A 24,363-nucleotide genomic window follows, 5' to 3' on the forward strand; every position below is an offset into this window, starting at 1 on the left:
ATAGTAATCAGGACACCTTGTTAAAACTTTAGAAGTCACTAACCAGACACCACCTGAAGAAATACTGAGAACAATTTTAGGTGCCTGTCTAAAGAAAGATATCGTGGCATTGTAGACCAGGAGGTTCATGAAGTAGATTCCAGGTGTGGAGGGAAATATTTGTAAGGGAGAGAATTAGCAGGTTAGGCTTGTACTCATTTGAGTTGAGAAGAATGCGTGAAACCTTGTTGAAATATACAATGCTAGACTTGACAGGATAGATGTGGAGAGGTTGTTTCATCATGTAGGGAAGTCTAGGACCAGAGGCCGTAATCTCAAAGTAAGGGGAGAGTCAGATGAGGGTTGTTTTTTTTCTCTTAGAGGATTATAATCTATAGCATTCATATCCCAGAGAATTGTTGAGGCTGCATTACTAATTATATTCAAGGCTGAGAGATAGATTTCTAATGTGTATGGGAATCCAAGTTTATATAGATAAAGTAGTGAAGTGGAGTTGAGGGTTATCAGATCTTTTATTTTGCACGAGTATGCTGGACTCCCTTATTATAGAGAAAAGGGTTGCTTGTGTGAGTTTTTAATTGTCCACCTCTGTTCATGACTCAATGTGCAGGCCATAGTTAGATTAGATGGAATTCAGGGTGAGTTTGCCAATTGGATAGAAAATTGGCTTAATGGCAAGAGACAGTAAGTGATGGTGGGGTTTTTTTCAGATTGGAGACCTGAGACTACCAGTGTTCCACAGGTACTGGGCCCACTTTTGGTCGTCAGTTATATAAAATGATTTAGTTGAGAACATAGAAGGCATGGTTAGGAAGTTTGATGATGATACTATGATTGGTGGGTAGTCTGGGCAATGAAGAAGGATTTCTAAGATTACAAAGAGATCTTGATCAGTTGGGTCAATAGACTGAAAAGTGGCAGATGGAGTTTAATTTGGATAAGTATGAGGTACTGCACTTTGATAAAACAAAGAAGGACAGAACTTATACAGTTGAAAGTATGACCTTGGATAGTGTTGCAGAACCGAGAGACCTCAGGATTCAGGAACGTAATTGCATCATTGATAGGATAAATAAGAAGGCATTTAGCATTCTTGCCTTCATTGTTCAGACCTTTGAGTATAGGAGTTGGGACATGATGTTGATGTTGTGCAAAGCATTGATGAGAGCTCACCTGAAGTACTTTGTTCAGTTCTGATCATCCTGTTATTGGATGGATATTATTAAAATGAAGAGGGTTCAGAAAGGATTTACCAAGATGTTGCTGGGTATGTTGGGTTTGAGTTATGGGGAGAAGTTAAATAAACTGGGACTTTTTTTCCCTGGAGCAGTGAGCTTTATAAAAGCATGAGGCGTACAGATAATGGTAGGTGTCTTTTCTGTAGAGTGGCGGATTTCAGGACTATGGGCGTATTTTTAAGATTTGGAGGTGCCGGTGTTGGGTTGGGGTGGACAAAGTTAAAAATCGCACAGCACCAGGTTATAGACCAACAGGTTTGTTTGGAAGTACAAGCTTTCAGATTACAGCTCCTTCATCAGGTAACTAGTGGGGCAGGATAATAGGATACAGAATTACGGCAAAAATCACAGGTGTCATAGAACAGATGTGATGTATTGAACAAACTTAGTTGGTTGTTAACCCTTTACTCACTTAGAATGGGAATGCAGACTTCGATTCGTTAATATATAAATCCCAAAACTGCTTTCAAGTCACATTCCTGAGATAACTTAAGGTTTTATTTAATAAAAAGGTGGCATCTCAGCTCTGACAATGCATTGAAGGTATTCTAAGTGATTAAAGACATAACAGCAACCTAGGTTTGTTCAATGCATTGCATTGCATTGAATTGAATTTATTGTCACATGTACCGAGACACAGTGAAAATCTTTGTCTTGCAAGCAATACAGGCAAATCACAGAGTTTAGTAGCATGGATAAGGTGAACAGTGGTAAAAGCAAAAACACAGGTACAGTCTGTTAAATTTAAAGATTGTAGAACGATTGTAGGAAATAGGAAACTTAGATCTGCACAAAGGAGCTCACAAGGAGTTGACCATATCTGGTGCCACCTTGATCCAAAAAAAGCATTGCATCAATTGTATGACACTTTGATCTTTTACTATATATCCTGTGTCCGATCATCCTGCCCCATCAGCTACCTGACAAAGCTGCAGCGCTCCAAAATCTTGTACTTCCAAATAAACCGGTTGGACTAGAACTTGGTGTCCTGTCATTCATATTTTTAAGGTGAAAGGAGAAAGATATTTAAAAAAAACATGAGGGACAGTTTTTTTTATACAGAGTAGTTTGTATGTGGAATAAACTTCCAGACCAAGTGATGGATGCAGGTATAGTTACAACATTTAAGAGACAGAAGATAAGTACATGAATAAGAAATTTGTGAATGTATATGGATCAAGCGCAGGCAGGTGGGACAGGTTTGGTTTGAGATTACAGTCAGCATTGACTGTAGGACTGGGCAATCTGTGCGACTCTGACTTTATGACTGCAAAGCTTAGATCTGATCCATTGGTTGTTGAATCACTTAGCACTGTCTATCAGTTGCTGCTTATGCTGATTGGCATATATGTGGTCTTGTTTTGTAGCTTCGTCAGGTTGACACTTCATATTTAGATATGCCTGGTGCTGCTCTACACTCTTTATTGAGTTATGCAGAATTCCATGAGAACTGTGTGTATGTGACTCAAACGTGACAGAATGCTATAGATTGGCCAACATCCAAAAGAAAAAATTGTCACCTGACTTAAATCGGTGACCCCTTAGTCTAAAATTATGCCCTCTGGGCCTAAAATTTACCACAATGGGAAACAACCTCTCGACATTTACCCTGTCCCGTCCCCAAAGAATCTTGTCTGTTTGCAAGGGGTGTTCATCTATTGCAGAGTTTCAGAGAGCCTAAACCCTGCTGATTGACTCCAAAACACAAGCGTCCAGCTTAAGTTCCTACTTTCCAGAGGTTATGTTCCTTCCAGAGAATAGCGGAGAATGATAGCATCAGCCACATAACGCACATTTGAGCGGGCATTTCAGCGCCCATCAAGATAGCCTACAATGGAAACATAATTTTTCAGATCCTTAACAGAATTGAAAGAGACACAAGACTGTCATACCAAGTGTTGTGTCTGGTTTAATTTCAGATTGAACTCACTTTGGTTGTACCTTCTGTACAATGTTGTTCAATCTTTCTCTTAAGTTGACTACATTTTGGATCCATCTTGGCAACTCCAGCTGACCTTGAGGAAGCCTGCTTATTGCTTTGCCAACTTGCCTCCACTGGCATTGACAGGTGTACTGGTTCTACTCATTTCTTAGAAATCATAGAATCCCTACAGTGTGGAAACAGGCCATTTGGCCCATCAAGTCCACACTGACCCTCCGAAGAGCATGACACCAGACACATCCTGACCCTGTCCCCGTATTCCCATGGTTAATTCACCTAGCCTACACATTGCTGGACACTGTGTGGAGCAATTTAGCATGGCCAGTCTACCTAACCTGCACATCTTTAAGGGCAGTACGGTGGCTCAGTGGTTAGCACTGCTGCCTCACAGCACCAGGGACCCAGGTTCGATTCCAGCCTTGGTCGACTGTCTGCGTGGAGTTTGCACATTCTCCCTGTGTCTGCGTGGGTTTCCTCTGGGTGCTCCGGTTTCATCCCACAATCCAAAGATGTGCAGGTTAGGTGAATTGGCCATGCTAAATTGCCCGTAGTGTTAGGTGCATTAGTCAGAGGGAAATGGGTCTGGGTGGCTTACCCCTTGGAGGGCCGGTGTGGACTGGTTGGGCCGAAGGGCCTGTTTCGGCACTGTAGGGAATCTACTCTAATCTTTGGGTGGGTGTGAAGAAATCGGAGCACCTGCAGTGAACCCACACAGGGAAAAATGTGCAAACTCCACACAGACAAGTCACCCAAGACTGGAACTGAACCCATGTCCCTAGTGCTGTGAGGCAGTAATGCTAGCCAGTGAGCCATCATACTGCCTCTTGCCTAAGTATTCAATGAATGCATCTATGGTTGAAGCAATGGAGTGAAGGCCTAACATGTCCCTCGCAAATGCTGATTTTTCTGCCATACCTCACTCTCTTTGATAGCAGTCATCCATTCCATAGAGACAGGCAAGCACTTGCACAGCAGAGCCAAACTGCAGACATCAAATTTTACTTCAGTTTGCGTACAATATTTAGCACCTGCGCCCATCTTTCTCCTGCTTGCTCCTGCATTTCTATCAAATCTATATCGGTATTGGGCTGAGCAGGGGCCACTGCTCCTGCAGATATGAGTGTCAGAGACCACCGCTATTTCCTCCTGCTCTAGCTATGGATACATGTCAGTGCTGTGCTTACCAGAATGGGGATGACCTCAACCCTACTCTGTGTAGGTTAGCCTCTGCAGTAAATGGCTCTGTGATGGTGGGTGGGGGGAGGTGGGGAGTGGGTAGAGAGAAAAAGCGTGATGGCCCATCCTCTGAGGCTCACGCAAGTTCCTCTTCAGAGGTTCAAGGGACTGTTTGAGATGGGGCTTTTTGCTGGGTCTCTTTTCTGGAACTGACTTGGGAGTGGATTTCAAAGATTACGTAGAAACAAATAAAGATTTGTTAGCATTACAAGCCACCATCCTTATCCAAGGTTTCATTGAAAGTTGCTCCGAAATGTGAAGGTCCGAGTAGCCGATTTGAGGCTTTCCCACTAAATACTTTCAGGTAGCTAACCTCCCCTTCAGCACAGAAATGTTCCCTTTGCACTGCTGCTAGATTGACAACTTTTGCCTCAAATGGGGCAGCACAATGGCTCAGTGGTTAGCAGTGCTGCCTCACAGCACCAGGGTCCCAGGTTCAATTCCAGCCTTGGGCAACTGTCGGTGTGGAGTTTGCACGTTCTCCCCGTGTCTGCGTGGGTTTCCTCCAGGTGCTCCGGAGTCCTCCCACAGTCCAAAGATGTGAAGGTTAGGTGAATTGGCCATGCTAAATTGCCACATAGTGTTAGGTCAGTTAGTCAGAGGGAAATGGGTCTGGGTGGGTTACTCTTCGGACGATCGGTGGGGACTGGTTGGGTCAATGGGCCTGTTTCCACACTGGACTAGATCCCTTACATCAGGTGTCCTAGCCCACTCTAAGCATGTTTGCACATATTTTGTGCAAATCTCTCATAGCACGAGAAAAACATTAAGAGACATTAACATGGGCATATATGAATTAGCATATGGAATGGATGGAGGAACTCAGGAAAGTTGCAATCACCAGAGAACTGGTATTAAGTAAATTGTTGCAGCGGTTGGCTAACAAATGCCTAGGTCCTGATGTATTTCATCCTAAAGTTGTTAAAAAATGTTCAGTTAAATTTTTGATGTATTGATTTTAATTTTCCATTATTCCTGAGATTTAAGGAATGGTCACATTAGATTTGAAAAGAGCAAACATAATTCCTTTGTGGGGAGGCTTAGTGATATTATCCTGGGGTCCTGGATTCAAATCCCACCACAGCAGATGGTGGAATTTAAATTCAGTAATAGAAATAAAATGTGGAATTAAGAATCTACTGATGATGAAATCATTGTCAATTATTGAAGGAAAAACCATCCAGTTTACTGATATCCTTCAGGGAAAGAAATCTGACATCCTCACCCAGTCTAGCCTACATTTGGTTCCAGACCCACAGCAATGTGGTTGACTGTGAATTGCCCTTTGAAATGGCCCAACAATGGAATGGGACAGGTCACCTGACATTCACCTAGGCATTGGAAAAGACAACAGCAGAAACAGGTCTGTCGACACTGCAAAGTCCTCCTTACTAAAATCTCGGGGCTAGTGCCAAAATTGGGAGAGCTGTCTCATAGACTAGTCAAGCAACCATATGACACAATCGCGCTCACTGAATCATATTTACAGTCAATGTCCCAGGCGCCTCCCTGGATATGTCCTGTCCTATCCACGAATAAACTCAGCAGCGATGACGATACAGTGGTATACAGTCAGGGAGGAGTTGCCCTGGGAGTTCTCAACATTAACTACAGACATCATGAAGTTTCATGGCTTTAGGCTAAACAAGGCAAGAAACCTCTTACTAAGTACCACGTACCATCCTCCTTCGGTTGAGAAATCAGTACTCCTTTATGTTGAACAATATTTTGAGGAAGCACTGAGGCTGGCTAGGATACAAAATGTACTCTGGATGGGGGATTTCAATGTTAACCACCAAGAGTGGCTTGGCAGCAGTACTAGTGATTGAGCTGGTCAGATCCTAAAGGACATAGCTGCTAGATTGAGTCAGATTGAGGTGGTGAGGGAATCAACAAGAGAAAAAAACATACTTGACCTCATCTTTACCAATCTTCCAGGTGCAGATGTAATTGCCTATGAGTGTATTGGTAAGAGTGATCATAACATAGTCCTTGTGAAATATTGCCTTCACATTGAGAATAACCTTAATCATGTTGAGTGGCATTATCACCATGTGAAATGGGACAGACTTTGAACAGGCATAGCAACTCAAAGCTGGTCATCCATGAAGTATTGTGGGTCATGAAGAAGAGCAGAATTGTACCCCAGTACATCATGGCCCAGCGTAGTCCCCCACTCAACTATTACAATCAAGTCATGGGATCAACCTTGGTTCAATGTAGAGTGCAGGAAGGAATGCCAGGAGCAGCATTGGGCTTACCTAAAGATGAGGTGTCAACCTGGTGAAGCTACCAAACCGAACGACTTGCATACCAAACAGCATAAGCAGCAACTGATGGAGCTAAGCGATCCCACAACCAATGGATCAGATCTAAGCTTCACAGTCATGCCACATCTAGCCATGAATGGTGGGGGACAATTAACAAACTCACTGGATGAGGAGGCTCCAAAAATATCCCGATCCTCAATGATGGGAGAGCCCAACACTTCAGTGCAGAAGATAAGACTGAAGCAGTGCAGCAATATTCAGCCAGAATTGTGAATGGATGATCCATCTCGGCCTCCTCCAGAGGGTCCCAACATTACTGATACCACCTTCAGCCAATTCGGTACAGCCCACATGATATCAAGAAATGTTTGGAGTCAATAGGTAAGACAAAGACTGTGGACCCTCATGACATCCTAGGAATAGTGCTGAAGGTTTGTGCTCCAGAACTTGCCACTCCCCTATCTGAGCTCTTCCAGTGCAGTTACAATACTGGCATCTACCCAACAATGCAGAAAATAGCCCAGGTGCGTCCTAGACATAAAAAGCAGGACAAATCCAACCTAGCCAACTACCACCCCATCGGTCTACTCCTGATCATCAGTAAAGTGATAGATGTCATCAATAGTGTTATTGAGCAGCACTTGCTCACTAATAACGAGTCAGTGATGCCCAGTTTGGGTTCATCAAAGGATCACTTAGCTCCCCACCTCATTACAGCCTTGGTTCAAATATGGACTAGAGAACCGAATTCCAGAGGTGAGGTGAGAGTTAATCCCTTGATCTCAAGGCTGCATTCAATCAAGTGTGACTTGCACAAACCTCAGGAAAACTGGAATCAATGGGTATCGGGGACAAACTCTCTGCTGGTTGGAGTTATACCTGGTCCATAGGAAGATAGGGCAAAGCAGAGTGAACTGGAGGACTTAAGCACATCAATGCTGGCTTGATATTCCCAGGGTTCCTGAGCCCATGCAAAATTCCCTAAGTTGTCAAAGAATGTATAGGGATTCGAGGTAGGTGCAAAGCCTGGCAATTCTTTGGCTATCTATGTCAGTTGTGCCTTCATGAATAGCACATCCTTTCCTATCTCAGTAACTGATGGTTGCAGGGTTCATCGGGGCAGGAAAGAGCTCTGTGGTTATTTGGGGATTTACATTCTTTGGGGAGGGGAAATGAGGCTGGGGTTACTGAGGATGATGTGGGTATTGGGGGCTTAGGTTCCTTCAGGAAAGGGGTTGGGGATCTCAGCATGCCAATGTGTTTCCTCCCTAAATCCCCCCAGTGCACCTCATTGCTGTTCTCCTCTTCTGTCCCTGTCGTCCAGAATGAGAACATTATCTCTTTCTGAACTTCAAATTGGGACTTTAATCCCTCAATCTCATGCTGGCACTTTGAGTGACCCATAGGGTAGGTTTTATGCTTTTGTTTTACTTGGTGTGGAGCCATGGCCACTGCCTATAAATTACGAAATTTCTTGGCTAGATTAACCAGAGCTTTTGTGGGGTACATCACAGTCCCAGATTGTACACTGTTCCCTTTGGTAGGGATTCTCTCCTTGGGCCTGAAACAATCCCATGTGCAACAAATTCACTTGGTTCCTCTGTTCCTGTTCTCGAGTCATTTCGAATTGCATTTGCTCGCTTTTCTTTCCATTCCGTAGCTCTTTTTAAAGCTTTACATTTTCAGCTTCTCTCCCTTGCACTTGTTTCATATAGCTGGAAATCATTAATAGCCTTAACATGGGAGCTCATTGACTTAACTTTTTATGTGCCCCCACCCAACAATTTTACTTTTTTGCATCCCAGACCCTAGACTAAGTTTACACAGTGTTCAGCCCATTTGGGCCATTTCCTACTCCCAATATTTAAAGTTTTCTCCCACTCTAAGCAGATTGCCATACTTTTGCTCTCCTGGGTTCTTATAAGGGAGAGGGTAGAAATTGGGGTAGATGGCTAGCTTATGCTAAGTCCATCTGAGTCCAATGTCCAAAAGGTAAGCAGCCCTGCATGCCACATAAAGGTGGAGAGTTTGCAGAGTTTGCCCTTCCTCCGTGGAGATCATGATGTTTTATTTGTCAAATTGCACAGACACAGCATGTAGTCCAGTTACTGGTTAGTCACTTCTATTGTCATACGCCACTGGCCATCACAGGGTGCAGATGCTCTCAATTCAGGCTCAAACTGGATGTTCAGGAACGTAAGACTAGTTGGGTTCAACTTCAGAGTAATCACTGGCCACTTCTTATCAGAGGGCCATCCAGGGATGCCAATGTTGTCCATGCTTTGGTCAGTCCATCCAATTTCAATGTAAAATCGTTTGGGTACTCTACTTGTGAAATGAATAAAAGGGTCAGCATCAAGTTGCGATTCATTGCAATTTTATACACAAAATACATTAAAAACACAAAAGGAGCCATATGGTGACATACAGCATGGAAACAGACCGATTCATCATGCTGGCTAGCTTTCCAAAACTAAAGTAGTCCCATTAACCTGCATTTGGCACATATCCCTCTAACCCTCTCCATTTATGATCTTATCCAAATGTCAAAACAAAGGAAAATAAAGTTACTAGTATGTTTTTATTGTAAATTTATATTGATTTTAAGAGTAACAAATACTTTAAGGAGTTATAGCATGGCAAGGCAATGGGGTATCCTGTGGTGGTTTCACAGCCAAACACACCTACAATAATTGCCATCAGTTACACAAAATTGACCTTTGGTTTTCGGAACTTGAGTAGCAGCTGGAGCCACTGTTGATCATCCACATTGCAGAGAACTACATGGTGAGCACATATAAGGAGGTGATCATACTCCAGATTAGACGTGTGTAGGCAGAGAGGGAAAAGGTGAGTCCAGGCAGTCCAACAAGCCAGGCAGGTAAGGCAAGAGTCACCTGAGTTAATCATTCTTGCCAATTAATATTTAATTTTGGAAACTACTCAAGGCCATGTTTCCTCAGGGGAGTGCAGGCAGGCACAGATCACAGCAACAAGCACACCTCAGTTGTACAGAGAAGAAGAAAGGTGATATAGTGGCTCAGTTATTAGCACTGCTACCTCACAGCTCTAGGAACCGGGTTTGATTCCACCCTCAGGTGACTCTGTGTGTGTGTGTGTGTGTGTGTTTGGAGTTTGCACGTTCTCCCTGTGTCTGCGTGTTATAAAGTAGAGGTTGACCATCCCCCACTCCGAGAACTAAAACCAAACTACTCAAAGAGGAGCACCTCACTTTATAATCTGTAAAAGTGGTGTAACCTGCCTTTCTACTAATTCCAGTGGTTAAATAAAATAAATCCTTGACACTTATTTATCTAACTCTTAACAGTGAACAAATTAATTAACTTTTAACAAACAGAATAAATCCTTTCTAACTACTAACCATTCCCAAATAGAGCAAGTTTCTAATGGTATACTGTTCCAATAAATATAAGTCCCACATATATGAAATTCAATAGAATTTAGTCTCTCGAGATTACAGCCAGGAATGTTCTGTGCCTTCTATGTCGTTCCTTCTGTCTTTCTTTCTTCCTTCCATTGTTGGTACCATTGTAAATAGATAGTGCTTTCTCTAAGAGCAAGAGCTGAAATCTCTAGCAAATAGCGTTAGCTCTGCCAATTTTCCAATTGCCCCCTTCTTTTATACCCTTGATGACATATCATTAGTTTTACAATCAGATTGTCAAAACCATCAGATTTAAATTTGATAGGTTTTTGGTATCTAAGGGTCTGATTCAAATTGATTAGCTAAATTCAAGAGCCTATTTCTTGGTAAAAATGCTGCTTGGGGTCTATTAACTGTACAACCTTTCATTATAAATGTTTCAATTCAGATGCTCTCTGTGTACCTGCAAACTTTCAAAGTGCTGCTCACAGACATGCATTTTAAATCTCTAAGCAGTGAAAAAGCACAATCTTTTAAAGGGACCACACAAAGCTTCCACACCTAGCATTTTGAAAACACTAATGTTTTACAAACACCAAATTCTAACATGCTGCCCCCAATCTATAATTCATTTACCAAACTTTGCAACATCCCACATTCCAAACATATGCAGGCTGGGTGGGTTGGCCACTCTGAATTGGGATATGTAGGTTGGGTGAAATAGCTGTGGGAATTGCAGGTTTCGAGGAATACTGTAGGGGTTGGATCTGGGAAGGGTGCGCATTGTTGGATCAGTGTAGACTTGATGGGCAGAATAGTCTGTTTTCACACTGTAGGGATCCTGTGTTTCTACAGAGTAATTAATAAGTTGCTATAAAATAACCTTTAAGTATAAGTGAGCATGATCTCATAGATTTTACAATATATTTAAAAGTAAAGTTGTTCTAGCAGAAGCAAGTGTTAAATTTTAATAACAACTATGAAAGCATAAGGCACATTATGAATGAGCTGGGTTCAGAAAATACATTAAGAAGCATGACAATACATAGGCAATGGATTATCCTTAAAGGAGTATTAAATGGCCACATCAACTGTGCATTCTGCAAGGGGCAAAAAGTCAAAAAGTATCAGTCAGTTGTGACAGTCTGTACTTGCTGGTGGCTTGGCAGTTCTCCTCCAACTGATTAATTTTCCTCAGTCTTATACGCCAAAGCATCAGATCATTTCATTGGTCTTAATATTGTAAAACATACCAAATTCAAACTTGATTGGAGTTTGGTATTTTGGAGCATAATTGAAACTAATTGGCTGAATTTGAATTTGTTTTTGTCGTTCCTGACTCTCTGTGCCTCTCGAAGTCCTTGCTACTGTTCCCAACTCTTTTCAGCACACACCTGCACTACATACAGTTTTGATGCACTTACTTAAGGAGAGAGAGGTTTGTGAGATTAATTCCAGAGATGAAAGGCATGTCTTCCAAGGAGAGGTTGAACAATTCAAGCTAGAGCTTAGAAAGGTGAGAGAAGATCTAATTTAGGTATATAAGATGCTAAAGGAGATTGACAAAGTAGATGTAGAATGAATGTTTCCCCTTGCAGAGCATTCTAGAACAAGAGGTCATAGTTTTAGGCTAAGGAGTGTCAGATGTAAACAGAGATAAGGAGGGATTCATTATCCCAAGTGCAGTGGAATCTGGGAGGCTGAATAAATTTAAGGAGGAGATAGACAGTTTTTTAATTCTTAAAGTATTAAAGGATTATGGGGACCAAGCAGGAAAGCAGATTTAAGGCCGAGGTGAGATCAACCATGATTGTATGAAATAGTATAGCTGACCTGAGGGGCTGAATTGCTTATTCCTTCTCTTGGTTGTCATGTCCACTGAATATCTGCTGATAGATTTGCATCACCTGCACCATATTTAAAATGCTGTTGGGCAACTGATAAAGCAGTGTCAGTCCAGATCTGTCCTGAAGAGTTCCTCGTGTTTGTCCCAGGCATGGCAGACAGGGAGAAATTAGTACCTGTGTGCAGCAGGGAACTGTGTCTCTTGCTGGACAGGATGGAGAAGTGATAGGATTAGTTTAGATTACTTACAGTGTGGAAACAGGCCCTTCGGCCCAACAAGTCCACACCGACCCGCCGAAGCGTAACCCACCCGGACCCATTCTCCTACATTTACCCCTTCACCTAACACTACGGGCAATTTAGCATGGCCAATTCACCTAACCTGCACATCCTTGGAGTGTGGGAGGAAACCGGAGCACCCGGAGGAAACCCATGCAGACACGGGGAGAACGTGCAAACTCCACACAGAAAGTCTCCTGAGGCGGGAAATGAACCCAGGTCTCTGGCGCTGTGAAACAGCAGTGCTAACCACTGTGCCACCGTGCCGTCCTGCTCTTCCACCAGGATCAACAATGAAGGCCATGATACCAGACCTTTGCAGCCTGACCCAAGGTTGTCAACCAGGCTAGTGCAGTCTCAACAATCTGAAGAAAGCCCAGGACTACAGGAAGACTTTCAAAAGGCCTTTGATAAGGTGCCACACGGGAGGCTGCTGAGCAAGGTGAGGGCCCATGGTGTTCGAGGTGAGCTGCTGGGATGGATTGAGGATTGGCTGTCTGACAGCAGGCAGAGAGTTGGGATAAAAGGTTCTTTCTCGGAATGGCAGCCGGTGACGAGCGGTGTCCCGCAGGGTTCAGTGCTGGGGCCACAGCTGTTCGCATTATATATTAATGATTTGGATGAGGGAACCGGGGGCATTCTAGCGAAGTTTGCCGATGATACGAAGTTAGGTGGACAGGCAGGTAGTACTGAGGAAGTGGGGAGGCTACAGAAGGATCTAGACAGGTTGGGAGAGTGGTCCAGGAAATGGCTGATGGAATTTAACGTGAGCAAGTGCGAGGTCTTGCACTTTGGCAAAAAGAATATAGGAATGGACTACTTTCTAAATGGTGAGAAACTTAATAAAGCCAAAGCACAAAGGGATCTGGGAGTGCTAGTCGAGGATTCTCTAAAGGTAAACATGCAGGTTGAGTCTGTGATTAAGAAAGCGAATGCAATGTTGTCTCTTATCTCAAGAGGGTTGGAATATAAAAGCAGAGATGTACTACTAAGACTTTATAAAGCTCTGGTTAGGCCCCATTTGGAGTACTGTGTCCAGTTTTGGTCCCCACACCTCAGGAAGGACATACTGGCACTGGAACGTGTCCAGCGGAGCTTCACACGGATGATCCCTGGAATGACAGGTCTAGCATATGAGGAACGGCTGAGGATACTGGGATTGTATTCATTGGAGTTTAGAAGATTAAGGGGAGATCTAATAGAGACGTACAAAATAATACATGGCTTTGAAAAGGTGGATGCTAGAAAATTGTTTCTCTTAGGCGAGGAGACTAGGACCCGTGGACACAGCCTTAGAATTAGAGGGGGTCATTTCAGAACAGAAATGCGGAGACATTTCTTCAGCCAGAGAGTGGTGGGCCTGTGGAATTCATTGCCACGGAGTGGAAGCCGGGACGCTAAATGTCTTCAAGGCCGAGATTGATAGGTTCTTGTTGTCTAGAGGAATTAAGGGCTACGGGGAGAACGCTGGTAAGTGGAGCTGAAATGCGCATCAGCCATGATTGAATGGCGGAGTGGACTCGATGGGCCGAATGGCCTTACTTCCACTCCTATGTCTTATGGTCTTATGGTCTAAGACTTCCAATGTCCTTCTCCACCCTGTTGCAAAAGTGCCATCACCTTCTCTCCAATACTTCACACTCTCTCTATCTCTACTACTGTACCAACCGCCTACTAGACTCATGATCTACTGTTGTCTGAAACATCTTCTCCAATTCACACTGGCCCAGGACACCTGCATCAAAATCTGCATCCATTTTTATTTCTCATGGTACCAGCCTCTCTTACATTCCGGGAGGAAAGTAGCCTAAAATAGGGCAGAAATAGTTGATGCATTTTAAGAGTTCTAATAAGGAAAGAATTTAAACAATGGTCCCTAGAGAATGCTGAGAAACGAAGGGACCTTGGTAAGCAAGTCCATGGATGACCATAGAAGGTGTCGACATAGGTAAATAGGGCGGTGAAGAAGACAAATGCAATAATTGCCTTTGTTAGCCGGATGTCGAACATAGTAGCAGGGAAGTGTTGTTGCTACTTTATAGAGCATTGATTTGGACACAAATCAAATAATCTGTGCAGATCTGGTTATCACATTATTGGAAAGATGGGATTGCAGAGGAGATTCACCAGGATGTTGCCTGGATGGAAAGTCTCAGTTATTTGGAGAGACCCGATCGACTGGGTTTGTTTTCCGCAGAGCACAAGAGACTGAGGGGAGATCTGATAGAAGTAAATAAAATTATGAGAGACCCCATGTGCTATTTTTCTATGGAAGTCAACTTACAGCCATCAGTCACAAACTTGACTATTACACTCCAGTGCAGAAGTGCTAATCAGCATATCAATCAACAGAGATTCATATATAAGGACATGGAAAACTTGATGGTAGTTCAGTGCTATGTTGCTCAATGACGCTGTACATGTATTATTAAACTGACTGTAATTTAGACATTTTAAGTTAAAGTTGCAACTAATCTGTTGTAATTTGATTTGAATGTTGGCTGTTATAATTTAAGACCGCAGCTGATTCAACTTGCTGCCAGAAATTAGATGACGTGTTTGCACATGCTCAAAGCTCTAATCTTGTAATATTTTGAACAAAGATTAAAGATGGTTAGTAAAGTGGTCTTCATAAATTGCTAAACATTTTTTTAAAGATCAGTCATCTAAAACAAAAAATAATCAGACAGCAGCTAAGTATAGTGACTCAACTGTTGTATTTCAGCATCCTTTATATTATTTTGGGATCTTCCCCACTGTCCAAAATGGTTTTAGGAAAACTTATTGCATGGTCTCATTTTGTCTTTTTAAAAGTTATATTTGATATGGTGCAGTGTCTATTGTAGCATTTGTCTTATTCTTGAAATTAATATGTTCACAACTGTTTAATTATATTCTGGCTCTCTCTTTTCTTGATGCTGCAGTTGCAAATATACTGTGGCAGGAGGAAGGTATTGAAGCAAGTTTTTGTCTTGTATTTATGTACTTGTAAAACTATCATTATTAACATTCTCTATGTTCAAACTTCTGAATAAAATACCATCAATTAGTAATGATCCTGATATGTTTAAGAGTAAGTGTGTTATGAAGATGTGGGGTTACTGTATCTTTAAGAGTTAAAAGCTAACAGAACTACCTGACGTCACCAAGTGTTCTGAACAAGATACAATGTAACATGTGGTCTAGCAGCAAGGGGAGCTGGTTGCCTGGAGACAAAAACAAATTCGAATTAGGCCAAACAGTTTAAATTATACCCCCTCCAAAAAAAAACAAACTCCAATTAAGTTTGAATTGAGTATATTAACAATATTAAAAGCCAATGACACAATCTGATGCTTTGGAGGTATAAGACTGGGGGGAAATCGAAAAGTTGGGAGAGAACTGTCAAAAGACTAATAGATGAAGGCTGCTAGTCAGAACTGTTAGAGAGGTACGTGTCTAGAGAAGGAGTTTGTACAGAGAGAAAAAAAACATCGACACCAACCTGCAGAGCAAATCTACCAAGAAATATATGACCATTGGCTAGATTTGAAATTTGAATTATTTTGGTAAATCTTACTCGGGGATTTTATCGGACTAGTATTATAAAAGGGAAAGTAAAAGATAAGTTAGAGGAAGGAGTTGTGAATAGCTGTTAGTTAATTATTCTGTGTTATACTTTAAGAAATAAAGTTGTTAATTTTTACTTTAAATAATTCTTGATGTCTCAAATTTTCTGATAAATCTTTTCTGCATTGCTGGTTTAAATTAAGCAGGAGGGTTTAGAGTACAATTAATTCAGATAACCTTGAAAATCTTCAGTCTCTTGCATGAGCTGAGTGCCAGGTTTGGTGTCTGGACGTGGCTCTGGCAGCAGCTCAAGGTGCCAGTTATCCAGATGGGGCCAGACATCCTCTTTGCCTGCCTGGGACAACCTCGAGGCATCCTCTATACAGATTCCTGACCCTCCAATCTCCAAACTCTATGATGGACTGACTGCTCAAAATATTCCTTAACTAAAGATTTAAATGTGTCGTAGTGAGGGCACCTTCATGTTAATACACCTCTCTGAGATTTACCTTTCAGTTCACATTCTGTTCCTGTCAGACTTTAAGGCCTCTGATTGGCCCAGGAAAGAATCATAGGACTACCGACGCTGGAAATCAGAAGCACAAACAGAGATTGCAGGGAAAACTCAGCAGGCCTGGCAGTATGTTTGGAGAGAAAACACAGTTGACATTTTGTTTTCAGTGACCCTTCTCTAGAAATTATTGAAGCTAGGAAATCATTAATATATATACTGAAGGTGGGATGGGGAGAGAAGGGAGGAGGAGGGGAGATGGGTGGAGATGAAGCCAGAGAAAGAGAACAATCTCCGGACAAAGAAAGGAATGGATAAAGGTCAACCTGGGAGAATCAATTGCTACTAATTTAGACTATTAGTAACTGACAATAGGACAATTATGGCAGCAGGCCATGTGATGACAAAGCCTGATGTATGGGGCATTGGGGTAAATACATGGGAGAAGGTGCTTCAGCCCTAACTTTATCGAGTCCTAAAGGTTGCGGGGTTCTGGAGGAGAAAAATGAAATTCTGATAAGAAAGCTTGTGCTGACCTTCGCAAGAGCACTGCAGCAAGCCTGAGAGAGAGATACTACCTAGGGAACAAGGTGGTGTGGCAGGCAACAGGAATTTCAGAGTCTTTTGTGCAGACAGAACATGTTCCACAAAGCAGTCACCCAGTGTGTGTTTCATCTCCCCAATGTACAGGAGACTACATTGTGAGCAGCGAATACAGTAGATTAAACTGACTGAACTAGACAGATACATGAATGGGCAGAGAGCAAAAGGGATACAGATCCTTACAAAACAGACAGCAGATAGAGGATCTGTATCAGCGCAGGTTTGGAGGGCCGAAGGGCCTTTTACTGTGCTGTTTTGATCTTTGCTCTTTATTTAAGTACAGGTAAATCACTGCTTCACCTGGAAGCTGTGACTGGAGCCTTGGATAGTGAGGAAGGAGGAGATAAACAGGCAGCTGTTACACCTTCTGCAATTACAAGGAAAGGTGCCATGTGGGGAGGTGTTGGGAGTGAAGGGGGAATAGACCAGGTTGTTCCAGAGGTAACAGACCTGCAGAAGGCTGACATGGGAGAAGTCCAGGCCGAACATAATCCTAAACTAAACTAGTCCTACTTATCTGCTCCTGGCCCACATCCCACTAAATCTTTCCTACTCATGTACTTATCCAAATGTCTTTTAAGCATTGTAGTTTTACCCAAATCCACCACACGCGGACTACGCAGGCAAATGTAAAACATTTGCCCCTCCTGTCACTTTAAAAACATGCCCCTAGTCCTGAAATTCCCCATTCTAGGGAAAAGCCAACTGCCATTAACTCGATCTGTACTCTCTCATTATTTTATAAACTTCTATAAGGTCACCTCTCAACAACCTCCTAAGCTCTAGTGGAAAAGTCCCAGCCTATCCAGCCTTCCTTTATAACTCAAACCTTCCAAAACTGGCAACATCTAGGTGAATCTCTTCTGAGCCCTTTCCAACTTAATACTATTCTTCCTATAACTGAGCAACCAGAACTGAACACAGTATTCAACAAGAGGCCTCACCAATGTCCTATACAATATCACCATGACTTGCTAACTCCAATACTCAAAAGGACTGAGTAACGAAGGCAAATGTGCCAAAAGTCTTGCAGATCCTTTATCAGAATCCTTTCCATAGAGGTGCCACCTGAAATGTTACCTACTTTTCTCTCTTATATGCTGTTGACTTTTGACTTTCTGCCCTTCCAATGTTCTCATTTTGACTTTCTGCCCTTCCAATGTTTTCTTTTCTTTCTTCAAACTTATCATATTTCTTTTGCTAGGATTGGGAGTTGGAAACATGTTCTATATTTTTTATGAGGATGGAATCAAGGTAATTCAACCAACAGAATGTGAGATTCAACGACACATTAAACCTTCAGAGAAAATCCTAGGAAATCAGGTGAGCACATTTATGCAAATGCAGTCATTTGAATTGGTTAATTTATACAGAAATATAGACCATTGTCAAAATTAAAAAATTTCATAATTCCCTTTGGTTGGTCCTATCCCTGACTCCAGGTATACTGCAAATTGATTTTCTTCTCTGATGGCGGATGAGATAAAATTTCACCTTTATGTCTTCAAAAACTCACCTCAGATGTGCAGTAAATATCAGCATAAACTCTTTATAAAGTTAATCTCATTTTGTTTTGAGGATGGCTTTGCTAGCACAATCCAATAGTTGTAAAGCATAAAAACTGGTTTCAGCATTATAATTTTCCACTTCTTAATTTTTAGGCATTCCTCGCCCTCAATCCACATCCTGTATCACTTCTCACTCACCTCCATCCTTATTCATATCCTCCCTTGCCCCTTTTGGATACTGTCATACTCTCCAATCTCAAATCCCTCCATTTTCCTTTCATGACCCCCACGTCACTTTCACACCTCTTTAATTAGATCCATGTCTCCTCCATACCTATTCACAGAGTGTACACCATGTGCAGAAGCATTGAGTCATTAACAAGTCTAAAATGCACCTAGAAGAAATAAGTGAAGACACTTTGATAAATGATAACCGCTCATCCTGGTACTCTATAAAAGTGTCAATCGACTACAACCATTCATAGTGTCCATAGCTACATCTTTAACCCTGTTTTTTTAAAATTTCATCCAAATAAACAAGTAGGAATTTATAAAGTACTTCAAAGGTATCATAACTTATTATGATCTCTTCTATTTGTCCATCAAGTGCTGCCTTTCAAGCTTGGATGTAAAGAATGGCTTTACATTCAAGCCATGTAAACAGATCCCGACGGAAATGACTCCATTAGCCATTCTTGAAGATCAGCCAAATATTCATAATGAAGAAGTTTGGGAAAACAGATATCTGTTGATCTAGTTACCAGATAGCTACACTGCACATTATGGCCAAGCTCCAACACTTACTTATGATTTTCGTGATGAAGGAAATGTTGACAATGACTTGCCACTATTATAACCCATTGACTCTACACATAGCGGGTGCTGTCACGGTTGGCACTCAAGGTGCATTGCAGTATTGAAAGGGTATTGATGGGGTATAAGGATATGAATGGGATATGTACGAGCAGTCAGCAGTTGTGAGGTTTCTGAGGGGGTATTGGCAAAGCCTTTTAACCTTTCTTGTCCAAATGTACCTGACTCCTCAGTATGCTTCTCTCAGAATTCCCAAACTTACCTAATGGGGTTTTACAGATTTCCATAGCCAAGTTGTAAGTTTGCTCACTGAGCTGGTCGGTTTGCTCACAGATGTTTTGTCACCATGCTAGATAACATCATCAGTGTGCCTCCGGTGAAGCACTGTTCTATCCCGCTTCCTGCTTGTGTGTCTTAGTCTGTTGTGGTGGGTGATATCATTGCCAATTCTTTTTCTGAGAGGTTGATAAATGGGGTCCAAATCGATGTGTTTATTGGTGGAGTTCCAGTTTGAATGCCAGACCTCTAGGAATTCCCTTTTGTGTCTCTGTTTAGCCTGGCCTAGGATGGATGTGTTGTCCCTGTCAAAGTGGTGTCCTTCCTCATCTGTATGTGAGGATACTAGTCTTTGGTGGCTAGTTGGTGTTCAAGTATCCTGGTGGCTAGTTTCCTGCCTGTCGGTCCAATGTAATGTTTGCTATAGTCCTTCCAGGGTCCTTTAGGTTCATCAGGAGCTGCTTCAGTGTGTTGGTAGGTTTGTGGGCTACCATAATGCCAAAGGGTCAGAGCAATCTGCTCATCGTCTCCGCAATGTCTATGATGTATGGTACTGTGGCTAGAGTTTCTGGGCTCGTTGTGTCTATTTGTTTGGGTTGTGGACTGTGTTTATCGGGTACACATTGTCAATATTACGCTGTACAGGTATTTTTCTTCTTCTGCTCCAAGTACCTGGGAGCTGCAGTGTGTTGTGGCCCATTTGAATAATGTCTTGAACAGCTCTGTTTGTGGGTGTTGGGATGATTGCTCCCGTAGTTAAGTGTCTGGTCTGTGTGCGTTGCTTTCCTTTAGACACTGGTCTGCAGTACTCCATTGACTGTTCGTTCCACTCTGACGATTTAGGAAGGCGGGGGGGGGGTGGGATCTGTTGTTGTCCTCTTCCTCTTTTGGTGAAATTTATGCCAGTAAGGACGTTGTTAATGATATTGTAGGTTTCCTCTAATTTGTTCTGTTTCATGATGAAAACTATGTCATCTACATAGTGGACTCAAAGCTTGGGTTGGATCACGGGGTGGGGGGGGAGGGAGGGGGGGAGGCTGTTCGATCTAGACTCTGCATCACTGCTTCTGCTAAGAATCTTGATATTGGTGATCCCATGGGTGTCCTGTTGATTTGTTTGTGGGTCTTGTTGTTGAAGATGAAGATGTTTGTGAAGCACAGGTCTACTAGTTTGAGGATGCTGTCCTTGCTGATGGAGTTGGTGCTGTCTGATGTTTGTGTCCTCGGTTCATCTAGTAATGAGATCAGTGTTTCTTTGGCCAGGCTGATGTTAATTGATATGAATAGGGCCGTTACATCAGAGGAGACCATGACTTCATCCTCTTCTATCTTGGTGTCTTTGATGACATTTAGGAATTCTTGGGAGGAGTGGATGGAGTGACATGAGTCTTCTACTATTTCAGTTTACAGTGAAGTTCCTTTGTGAGTCTGTATGTTGGTGTGCCAGAGAGTGAGACTATGGATCTGAGGGGAGCTCCTGATTTATGTACCCTCGGTAATCATCTCCATCGGGGGCTGAAGGGCCTGTACCTCGCTGTAGCTTAATCTGTAGTAACAGGGTGTGTTGGATCTATCAGTTTTCATGCTTTGGAGATTTGTTTTGTTAATTTCACCTGATTTGTGGAGTTTCTTCAGAGATGCTGTGATATGTTTTCTAGCTGTGAATGTGGGTCTATTGCCACCTGTTGGTAGGTGTCGGTATCTGTGAGGAGTGAGTTCACCTTTTCAATGTCCTGTGTTCTCTTTAGGATGACAGTCCTTTGTCAGCTGGTAGGCTTGCGATATTACTGATTTTTCTTTTCTGAGTCCTTCGAGGGCTTTCCTTTCCTCTGTGTTGAGTGTGTTCCCTTCCTTCTTCCTGTTTAGTGCTGGTGGTACTGTCTGCCTGATGATCGGCTGGGTTTCTTCCGTAAGTTCATTGCCTTTCAGGGTTGATTCCAGTGCTGCTAGGAAGGCCATTTTGTCCACGTCTCTGTCATTGTAGTTCATCCCTCATATTAGCACAGCTTTCTCCGTGTCTGTTAGTGGTCGGTCCGACAGGTTCTTATTCAAACATCTCATAAACCAGAGAATGGCAGAACAGAATAGCCGCAGAATGTTGCAAGAAATGATTAATGAAGCCCACAACCAACTCATAATATCACCTCCCACAGACCATGACACATAAATAGATAGCAGGACAGAATACCAGTGCTTCACCAGAGGCTCACTGATTATGTTACCTAGCATGGTGATGAAATGTCTGAAACCAAACCTACCAGCTCAGCGAGCAAACTTACAACCTGAACCTCAACTTGAGCTACAAATCTTCTCAAAGATTGCAAATTTCCATATCCCTCCCGTTTTGTTGCGATTAGTTTGGGATATGAAATCAAATTTCTCTCAGCCCTTCAGAGTCGTGCTCCTGTCATCACAGAACATTTATGCAAAGTGTTTTCAGACACAGTTCCTGACTCGGGGAGAGATGCTATAGTCAGAAATGGAGAGGTGTGTTTGAAACTCTGTTGCCCTAATTATTACTTCACCCATTCCCAACAGAATTCCAGGTATGTACTAAAGAGGAAAATCCACCTTATGGCCTCTATTATAGACACAAGCCTTTTAATTCCAGATAGTCTTTAAACTGGTTTCAAGTTCTCAAGCTGCAGTTTGAAATGAGTTTTCCTGACTTACTAATCCAGTAACGTAACCACTGAGAAATGTTAATAAATTGCATATCTTATAATACAGAGACAATTCTTTTTGCCACTGTTTCAAACAGGCATTGGGTTGTTTTGAATTTCACACAATGGTTGTCAATTGTGGGTTTTTTGTCATTATTGATATATGTTGCAAATATATTCTTTGCTGAAACCTACAGGGTATCACGTGAAGTCATCCAACTTGTCTGTCCTTGATATGCTGCAACGCTCCGGCAAATCACAGCAAAAATGGAGAAACAACACCTCATCTTCAAACGAGGCAGTTTGCAAACTTTCGGACTCAATATTGAGTTCAACAGCTTCAAATTGTGAACCTATTCCTTCCCTTTCCTTTCGCTTTGCTTGATACATTCTCGAGCACCTTCTGTCATCCCTCCCCTCGCCACAATGGGACGGTCTGTACTTTCTAGTCTTACAGTAAGACACATTGTTCTGCCATTTGCACATACCAATGACTATTCTCTCTCCCACCGCCCTCTAACCACCCCTCCCCCCTCCCCAACTATTGCATAAATGCTATCCCCTCCACACTTCACATGTCTCTTGCAAAACTAATAGAAAAAATCCAGATGTCCCTTGATTTTGAGTCTCTGCACCACATCTCCTCTCAACCTATTCTGCTGTAAAAAAAACAGCTCCAACTTCTCCCATCTAAGCAGAGAACTGTATTCCACTGTGCCTGAATCCATTGCATCATTGCATTGCATTTTGCTGAGTGAGGTCATTTGTGTACCATAGAACATCAAACTGTACAACACAGGAACAGGCACTTCAGTGCATGCGGTTGTGCTGTACGTGATGCCAAATTAAACATTCTGTTCTGCCTGCCCTTGCCCCATATCCCTCCAGTCCTTGCGTACTCATGTGTTTATCTAAAAGTCTTTTAACCACCCTTATCATATCTGCCTCCACCATCATCTCTGGCAGCACAATCCACACTGATGTTTGTGTTAAAAACCTTGCCCCTCACATCTCCTTTGAATCCTCCACCCCCTCACCTTATTTCCCCTAGTATTAGACATTTCAACTCTGGGAAAAATATTCTGACCATCAGCACTGTCTATGTATCTCATAAATTTTAAGACTTCTGTCAATACTCCCCTCAGCCTCCACCACTCCAGAGAAAACAACTTGAGTTTTACTAGACTCTCCTTATCGCTCACACCATCTAATCCAGGAAGTATCCTGGTAAGTCTCTTCTGCACCCTGTCCAAAGCCTTCACGTCCTCACTGTAAAGTGGCAACCATAATACTCTTAAGTGTGGCCAAAGTCTTATAGCATTGCAATATGACCTCCTGACTCTTGTACTCAATCCCCTGACCAATAAAGGCAAGCATGCCACAAGACGACTTTACAACCCTGTCTGCTTGCATGGCCACTTTCAGTAAGCTATGGACTTGAACTCCAATGTCTCTTTCCACATCAGTGCTGTTCAGGGTCCATTAACTATATACTTCTCCTTCACATTTTATCTCCTAAAGTACAGCACCTCACACTTACCCAGGTTCAACTCCATCTGACATTTCTCCACCCTTATCTGCAATTGATGTATATCCCTCTGTGTGTTTTGACAATCTTCTACACTATTCACAACTCCACCGATCTTTATGTTGTCTGCAAACTTACTAACCTAATTAATCTACATTTTCATCCAAGTAATTTATAAACAGCAGAGGTTCCAGTACAGATCCCTGTAGAATACCCCTAGTCATGGATGCGCAGCCTGAAAAACAACCTTCTACCACTACCCTGTGCCATTATTGGCCAGCCAATTCTGAATTCATGCAGCCAGGTCACCGTGAATCTCATGCATCTTAATCTTCTGGATGAAGGTAACATGAGGGACCTTGTCGAAAGCCTTACTAAAGTTCATGTAGACAACATCCACTGCTCAACATTCATCAATCACCTTTGTCATCTCCATGTAAAATGTAATCCAGTTAGTAAGCCATGACCTGCTCTGCACAATGCCATGCTGACTGTCCCTAACTAGAGCATGCCTTTCCAAATTTGAGAAAATCCTACGCCTAAGAATTGTCTCCAAAATTTTCCCAACCACCAATGTGAGACTCACCAGCCTATAGTATTCTGCATTATCCCTAATTCCCTTCTTGAATGGGAGAACAACAATGGCTACATGCCACTTCTCCAAGACAACTCCACTGGCTAATGAAGATATAAGGCTCCAGCAATATTCCCTCTCGA

At 42.4% G+C, this 24,363-nt stretch overlaps 1 protein-coding gene across 4 annotated transcripts in view; it reads left to right on the forward strand.

Annotated features, from left to right (window-relative positions):
• fstl5 (follistatin-like 5) overlaps nt 1-24,363 on the forward strand; it is a 505,241-nt gene that overhangs the window by 442,977 nt on the left and 37,901 nt on the right. For 3 of the 4 annotated variants that reach the window (XM_072573289.1, XM_072573241.1, XM_072573184.1), the window contains 2 exons: nt 15,120-15,146; nt 18,063-18,181. In XM_072573289.1, the coding sequence (XP_072429390.1) occupies nt 15,120-15,146; nt 18,063-18,181 (146 nt within the window). The remainder of the gene's footprint in view (nt 1-15,119; nt 15,147-18,062; nt 18,182-24,363) is intronic. The other variant, XM_072573249.1, reaches the window with a different exon arrangement.

Source organism: Chiloscyllium punctatum, chromosome 1, assembly GCF_047496795.1.
Source record: "Chiloscyllium punctatum isolate Juve2018m chromosome 1, sChiPun1.3, whole genome shotgun sequence".
NCBI classification, from domain to species: domain Eukaryota; kingdom Metazoa; phylum Chordata; class Chondrichthyes; order Orectolobiformes; family Hemiscylliidae; genus Chiloscyllium; species Chiloscyllium punctatum.